Source organism: Etheostoma spectabile, chromosome 3 (assembly GCF_008692095.1).
Source record: "Etheostoma spectabile isolate EspeVRDwgs_2016 chromosome 3, UIUC_Espe_1.0, whole genome shotgun sequence".
In the NCBI taxonomy this organism is placed as follows: Eukaryota; Metazoa; Chordata; class Actinopteri; order Perciformes; family Percidae; genus Etheostoma; species Etheostoma spectabile.
Genome location: NC_045735.1, coordinates 33,171,879 through 33,180,569, shown reverse-complemented (window position 1 = coordinate 33,180,569; position 8,691 = coordinate 33,171,879). Strand labels below are relative to the sequence as shown.

Sequence of the window (8,691 nt, the reverse complement as noted above, 5' to 3'; positions counted from 1 at the left end):
CTGTGTGGATGGCTTCAGCCGGACTATTATATACTTACGGTGCTTGACCAACAACAGAGCCTCAACTGTTCTGTCATTATTTATAGGAGGAGTACAGAACTTTGGCTTGCCCTTAAGGGTCAGATGTGATCATGGTATGGAAAATGTAAATGTTGCCCGTTTTATGTTGGAAAGAAGAGGCTTGAACAGTGTTATTACAGGTGTATCGGTCCACAACCAAAGGATTGAGAGACTATGGGCAGAACTCAATAGAGTTGTATCTAGACACTTTATAAACATCTTTAACTTCATGGAGGAACATGGTGTACTGGATTCATTGAATGAACTACATTTATTTTGTCTGCATTTTGTTTATTTACCAAGGATTGAAAGAGCAGTAACAGAATTCATTAATCAATGGAACAACCATGGCCTCTCCACACAAGGGGGGCAAACACCTCTCCAGCTGTGGCACTCAGGTGTTATTAATAATGCAGGAATTCATCCAGCTATAAACAGCATTTTTGATGCCGATAACTACTATGGCATTGATGAAGAAGGGCCATTACCTGAACTTCAAACCAATAATAATGTTGTAATTCCAGACATAGATGTAACTATTAATGAGACTACAATGAACATTATTCAACAAGTGAACCCAATTGTAAATGATGGGAACCATGGAATTGATGTTTTTTCTTCACTTCTGCACTTTCTTCAGTGAATAACATGGGAGTCCTGTTAAACAAGAATTCTAATTAATCCCAACACGTAGCTCTGTTGTTTGTAAATGTGTAGTGCTGTCAGTAGAGAGAAACTAACCAATCGGTGCTGCCTACACCAAGTTATTCTCCTTTAGAGTTAGCACCAACAGGCTTCAACAGGGCAAGTTATAAACCTGTTTTTAGCATCTGACTGCTCTAGAGAAATACATGAAAGTTGTGTTTATTCAGCTGTGTTTAGTTCCAGTGTTAAGAGCTTAGGGAATGTCTACAAACTACAACACAGAAAAGAGATAAAATAAAAATATGTAGGCTATCAATTTAATGATTAAATAAGATAGTGTCTCCAAACATACCTCAATTATAACTTGTCTCCTGCTAGTTGTAATACAGCACTTACTTTTAGAAAAATATTCATATGCTTATTTTTAAAATATGTTTGTATCTCTTTTCTGTGTTGTAGTTTGAAGACGGTCCCTAAGCACTCTAACTGCCTCTCAACACAGGAACCAAACACAGCTGAATTAACAACTTTCAAGCATTTATTTCACGTTAATAAAAACACGTTTATAACTTGCCCTTTTTAAGTCAGTTGGGAGCTAACTCTAACAGGAGGATAAAACAGTCTAGGCAACAACAATTGGTTAGTTTTTCTCTCTACTGACAGACCTCCACATTTACAGACAACAGAGCTACGTGTTGGAATAAACCGGAATTCTCCTTTAATGTTTATTTTCTTCACATGTGCATTGTATTCTGTGAATTAAAGTTTTTTTTTAACATTTCAAAACATTTTATGAAAATAAATGAACATGATAAACATTTGTTAAAAGAAACAAATATCAAACAGACTTAAACAGGCAGAGGGAGAAACAGACAGAATAAGACAAAGGGATACAGAGCATATGTTCAGCTTTATTGTTTAAATTTCAACTGTCAAAACAAGTTAAAAAATGTTAACTTTGTTAAGAATATAAAACATGCCGTTAAAAATAAATTTAAACATTTTAAAACAGGGTGACTCAGTCAACTGAATTGTGGTGAAACAATATGAAATACATAAGGAATATTGCATAGGGCCTTCAAAAATGAAAATAACTAATCTGTCTTATTTTAAATTGTTTTTATAAAACCGACTGAGACCAGCAAAAAGGTAGAGACAAACAGAGAACGTGAGAAACAGACAAAAGGTTTTCAGAGCATGACATGTTCACGCCCTGCCAAACCCATATGTGTTTCCTAATGCAAAGTCAAACTTCTCCTTGAATAGTTCGTAAGACACATGTAGTGGCAACTTGATGCAGTTAACACATGTGTTGGCAAGGGGGAACATTGATGTAGAGAAGCCATCATCTCCTTTGTGTATGAACTGGACAGAAGGAGTTGGGGAAAAGCCGATAGGTGGTACCACAGATGCTCCAGTTGTGAAGGCCAATATCTTCTCTAGTTTGGATGGCCCTTCTTCTTCTGTAAAACAAAAATATCAGTGGTAGTTGGTCCAATTAATGTGTATGAGAATCATCTCTAAAACAATTAAGATCAGCTGATACTGAAGAAATTGTCCAGTAAGAGTATTTCACTTCTCAAAACTAAATTCTAATCTAAATTCTGAATGCTTCTGCATTCAGAATTTAGATGTTTAGTTTTTAGTTTTATAGTAATGGTTATATAAGCGGTCTTTATCTTTCAACATTCGCAGGTTGCTTTGTGATAAAGGTTACAAATACCAAGAGAATAAAATAAAAAGAATGATACTAAAAAAACAGATGCATCAGTTTATTTGGCCATTAAACTATTAATTACCTTCTGCATCTTGGAGATAGTCCCTCCAGAAAGTGATGACCATCTCCTCAGCAGCTCTCTTGTTGCTCCCTTCTGGAGAGAGATGAATGCTGAAAAGATCCTCCACCTGGTCAGCAGTCAGTGTGTTTGGCTCATAGCAGAACAGGGGTCGGAAGCTGTCTGGATGTCGTCGTATTTGGTCCAGAACCCCAAGAGTTTTCAGTCCTTCACAGAATCTGTACAAACAACATGGAATAATTGTACAATCCATAATTCAATTTTACACATATTGTCCCTTGGTTTTATACAAATGTAAAAGATTTTGTGAAGCTAGTCTTACACTTTGTTGGTCAATGGTTAAAATTATTACTCCTTTTGATATTGATCTGACTGTATAACAACACTGAATACCTTTGAAATGGCCCTTGAACCCTGTGGATGACCTGAAACATGACAATGTCTTGTACCAGCAGATCCCTGTCTCTTATCGACCGCATAGGCCTCAGACACCCTGCATTGGCCAAGTAATCAAGCAAAGGAGCATTTGACTTCTCAAGGTCCTCAACGGTTGTACTTTCAGATACCTAGCATCACAAAAAGCAGCAAGATGGCTTGTTATGGAAGTTTCTTATTAATCTTTTAACTTATTAGTACAAACCCAGACACTAGTGGTCTGCATACTACAGAATGCCTAGAGGTCCCCTAACAGTTCATGGAAGTGCAGCTTTTGTCCCCCACACATTGCTACAATGTGATAAATAAGAAGGGAAATATGCTTGGCTGTAAACACTTGTCACTAGTTTAAATTATTCTAATGCAGTATAACATTCAAAAGCTATCAACTGACCTTTTTGACTTTTTCCAAGAGTTCTGTGTCAGCTATGTCTTCTAGTTTTGGGTTTGCTAAACCATTGACCAGAAGACAAAATACTGTTGGCGAGAGGAAGTTTGGTGGTGGACCGCCATGTACCAAGCTCACTGCAATGGCTTTGCCAGCAATGTAGTACCAGTCCTGTCTTAGAGCTGCAAAACAATGACATAAAAGGAAAAACATTATTGATAAATACCACATTTTGGCAAACAAAAACTGGCTGTCAATTAAAGGCCAGGTCTCGAATGATGACTGGGGCCATGGTTGACACAAACAAATAAAACATGAGGGTAGAAGTGAGCTACAATATAATATGCATGCCAAGAATTATGTACATTTCCAATAACTTAATATAATAAATTCAACAGTATAATTTTGCTTGGTGCAGGGTGTAAAACACTGACTTTTCCTTTTCAGTGTAACTATCCAAATTCAGTCACTGTGGATGCATTTCTTAGCAAAACTGGATTGTAGAATACCATGCATGTTCCACAAGATGACAGTAGACAAATTTCAAGGGCCATATGGGAGCGTTGCAAGTTTTCCACAAAACATTGCAGCAAATGTTTCATGGAACTGTAGAGGGATTTTAATTGAAAACAGATACAGAAAGTGCTGAGTTTGAATTTACCACATAATGCAGTAACTGTGCAAACAGGGGCTGCTTAAAACAGCGCTTCATACTAAAACATGACCAATTGTGCCTAAAGCCCTGCCTCTAAAACAAGCCCACTTTATGAAAGCCTGGTTCCTTCTGCAGTTGGGGTAAGTAAAGGCCCCTGTACCTATTTGAGGCATTAAGACACTACTACATGAAACCATGGGATTTCCAATCTAATATTAAATTGTAAACTGTAAATCTGTTCAAAGTTGCATTCAATTCAATTGAAATGGCTCATATTATCATTTTTAAGAAAAGCCAGGCATTACCAGTACTGTCAAGAGCCAAGTTCTTGCTGTTTTCTTTTCCCTCAAACATGGGCGACCTGGCAATAGTCTCCATCAGCAGCCTTAAGAATTCCCTTCTTGGTCCTCCTAAATCAACTCCTTCTTCGTTTCTCCCCATGTCATCGGAGAATTTTACACAGATCATCAAGTTGGGGTCTTAGGATACCCTTTGGAAGCCTCGCATGGCTCCCTCCCAGACAGCAGAGCGATTTATATTAAATTTGCACTGTCGTTTTGTGTTAATTTTGCTGGACAGTTCCAGCAGTATCTCTTGGACTGGGACCTTCTCTGCACTATAAACATCAAAAATGAAGGATCAGACACACATTGATGTGACATAATTTACAAGTACTTGTATTTTGAGAAATTGTTGGTAGTAAGGAACCATTTAATCCAAAACATGGATGTGATAATGTAAGGGATAAAGGATTCATATCAATTATGAGATCACATCATTCTCAAGAGTTGTCCTGATCTGTCAAGCTCACATACTTTGTGTGTGCTACTCACATTTGACTCTCCAAACTAGCAATTATGGCTTGGTTTAATTCCTCATCATCTGAAGAGTCATGCGGAAGAGTGGACACGAGTGTCAAATATGAAGCGTAGTCTCCACCACGATCAGATGTGGTACCACTGGTGCCAGGGTTCCCATCATCTCTTGCCAGACAGCCTCTATCATGACCATTACTGCTGACGGTGTGATTGGAGCCATAGCTGTCTTCATGACCAGTACTAGTGGCAGGTTTGCCATCTCCACCATGACTGCTAGTACTGGGATGCTCATTACTCCTCATTACTCTAAACCTGGTAGCAGCCCTGGTGGTGCCATTACTGCTCATGTCTGTTGGAATCTGAGGACCATCAACTTCAACGCAATCATCATCGCTGCCCTTAGTGGCACGCATGCTTAATGTTGATCTGGTAGTAATGGGAGAACAGTCTTCTTCTTCGGAGTCAGTCTTACACAGAGAAAGAAATATATACATTTAAAAAATATATATTTTGCACAATTTTATTAAGTGGTAAAAAATAAAATCGCAAACTTACTAAAAGGGTCCTTGATGGTCTCACATACAGGGCTTTGGTTTTAAAGACCTTGTGAATTAGCATCCCATTCAGCTCCTGACCACCCTGGAGCTTAGGGAACACCAGTTTATTGCCACAAGCCATGAGAAACTGGAGGCTAGAAAGAAGATTGGGATATTAGACCAACAAAAGCTTTATGCTCATCATCTGAAGAGTCATGCACACAACAGTGTGATGTACACTCGTTAATTAGTCATTGTCGTTGATACTATGTGTGTGTGTGTGTGTGTGTGTGTAGGGGTGCCACTTTGGCTTCTTGCTCCAATTAACTGTGTGACTGAATCAAGTAGATTAATAAAACAAATGCTGAGCAAATGTTTGTAATAACCATCAAAGTAAGATGGGAAAAACAGGCATTTACCTGACATCGTCTGGAATGTGCTCACCAAAGCCATCCCTGATGCGTTCTAAAACCATCTGATGGTCCCAGTCCTTCTGGAATTCAAAGGCACTGAGGATGTGTCCATGCTTGTGTAACCATGATTTTGGACCTTGTTTGCACACTATTCCCCATGATTGGTTAGGGAGTAGTATTACATCCTTGTTGAAATGGTCATGCTGCTGTGTCCTGACTCTGAAATAAGAACATAACAATCAGAACACATGAAAACAGCCAGTACAATACAAGTCATACTGCTATAGGAAATACAATACAAACAACTAATTGCCACACCCTATCAAAATAATATAAAAGGGTATATAAGGATAGTGGTTATCAATGTCAGTTATATTTAACCCATTAATCTTCATATTTAGGTAAAATATATTCAGTTTAACCTATTTTATCACATCAAGCCCTGAACACTCTTCTTTACGTGATTTCTCTCTGATACCTGCCCTTCTCTTAAACACTGACTCATTAGCTATTGTACGCTATGGACAGGGCATGGAAGGTCAAAATTTGTCACCTGAGGTGTCAATCGCAAGGTCAGGTATTTCAAGGTTCAACAGCAACCTTGAAATAGGACTGGTGTTTCTGAGTGATATAAATGTAAAGAGACACCACAATACTACACTAAGTACAATCCGCACTACGGTTTATCTACATATTTATCATAATATTTAAGCAGTTGCACATTTTTATATTCCCAACTTGTATATATTAAAATATTTGTTCTTGTATTTTACTCCTATTATTATTTCATGTATATTGTATTTGTGTATATTGTGTCCTAGTATTTTATTGTATTTATATTCTGTGCTGTGTGACTGATTTTTCTGCTGCAACACTATACTTACTCCATTACTCCAACAATACTCCAGTTAGCTAGGTAGCACCTACATGCACCTAATCCGACAGTGTAGCCTACCTATCTGGGCCCCCCTGCGAGACATAGCCTACTCCAAGTTTGCAGTAGATATGAGACCCTTAGGACCCGTGGAAACCCTGTATTAAAGTGGTTGTGAGGGCTCAATCCCCCGCATGGTTGTAGTGGAGGCACAAACAGCTAACTGTTTAGCTCACAACCATGCCTTGTTGCGTTATTTTGGATTAAACAATACTTTAGGAGATATTTATAATTACCTTTTCCTCCTCGTGTTCGATGTCCAAGAGCTGAAGCGTTGCGCTTGATAACGCGGCGCGCACTCTCTGCGGACTGGACCTGCAGCTGGCAGTGTACTGCTGCTGTGCTGTCCGGAGGGGAAAAGCGACGCTAAGTGACTGTCCAGTGTGTCGCGGCTTGAAGTTGCCACGGTCGGTTGCTGCCCGACTGTTGTTGCATTTGACAAGGTTCTAATGGTCTCCGCTGACGCCAGTACAGTGTGAAGTAACGCTGCGGCCTCGGTTAGGCTGCTTGCAGGCTGTTGGGTAGACATTAATATTGCGAACAACGTGGCTGACGATCAACAAGTGAAGTGCGCTGTGAATTGCGCATTTTTGTCGAACGGAAGCCCTTCCGTTTTCACTGAAACACCTTCCGTTTTCACTGAAATGCCTTCCGGTTTTACTGAAACACCTCTCACACACTATAGTGAAATCCTTTCACACATTATAGTGAAAAGCTCTCATATAACCAAGTGAAACACCTCTCACACACTATAGTGAAATCCTTTCACACATTATAGTGAAAAGCTCTCATATAACCAAGTGAAACACCTCTCACACACTATAGTGAAACACCTTTCACACGTTATAGTGAAATATTATATATATACATATATATGAAAAAAAGTAGAAAAGTCAGCACGTCTACATAAGATTGACACTGTGTACCATGTGTCTCTGAGATTTATAACAAATTGTAAAAATCTAACCCATCGTTGTGTATTGTATTCCAGAGTGGGACGGCCATTGCTGTCAAACAGGAGATCAGGGCATTGGCATATTTTTATCTATAAGCCCATGCTAGGTCTGTTGCCATCCTACATCAGTAGTTTGATCACATGGCGAGGTGTTGGTTCCCATTCTTTAAGATCAGATGATTGAGAGAACCTGAAATGACCTGTTTACATTGTAAATGTTTTTAATTATCTGTGTTGCATAACTTTTATAAATGTAATTGATTGTGGTTTTGCCTCTTGGTCAGGACTCCCTTGAAAAAGAGGTTTTTAGCCTCAACGGGACTTTCCTGGTTAAATAAAGGTAAAAAATAAATAAATAAATAAATAACACAAATGTCCGCCTTTTGACATATTACATTGTTAGTTTAGTAGCTACTTATTGGCTAAAAATGTGTGTCAAAAAACTAGGGTCAAAATAAGTAATTTCATTGGTTACATTTCCATCGTGACCTATCAACACATGGCTAATTTTAATTGATTTGCCACGACACATGCTCACCAGTTGCACCACCAGGTTGGCAATCAAAATCTTAGTGACAGAGAACATAACATTAATATCAGTTGTTGGACTGAAATTCAGAAAATGCTCATAATTATATGTACAGGCAAAGCATATACATCAGAAACGGAAGTTGCTGTATTTTTTACCCTTTATCTATCCAGATACAAACATTAAGAACAGTTTTTCTATGATGTTTATTAGACCTATGTAATCTAAATTGGAAGGGCACGTTGTCATGAGCCATGTCTTTTACATTTATTATTAGCTATGTGATATTCCTTTATTTGTCCCACAATGGGAAAAATTCCAATGTTACAGCAGCAAATTGGATAGATAAAAAACAATATAAAAAACAGTAAGTTATGAAAATAATAAAAAATAATAAAAACACTATGTGCATGGGAAAAACAGTGCCAATCCACAAACAACAGATAACACAAATTGTAGCAGCAGCAGCAGTTGTTGCACATGGGCAAAAAATTACATAGTAAATATGGAATGGTATTGCACAATAA

At 38.2% G+C, this 8,691-nt stretch overlaps 1 protein-coding gene across 1 annotated transcript; it reads right to left on the bottom strand.

Moving 5' to 3' along the window:
• Positions 1-254: 254 nt before the first annotated feature.
• On the bottom strand, positions 255-7,236 carry LOC116674296 (G2/M phase-specific E3 ubiquitin-protein ligase). Its single transcript, XM_032506862.1, has 10 exons — positions 7,126-7,236; positions 6,917-7,089; positions 5,851-5,965; positions 5,753-5,808; positions 3,420-3,506; positions 3,331-3,370; positions 2,895-3,067; positions 2,505-2,719; positions 1,842-2,168; positions 255-692 (listed from the first exon to the last, which is right to left on the bottom strand). Exons 1-9 carry the CDS (start codon positions 7,207-7,209, stop codon positions 1,912-1,914), a joined length of 1,200 nt encoding a protein of 399 aa, XP_032362753.1. The 5' UTR covers positions 7,210-7,236; the 3' UTR covers positions 255-692; positions 1,842-1,911.
• Between the last annotated feature and the right edge of the window lie 1,455 nt (positions 7,237-8,691).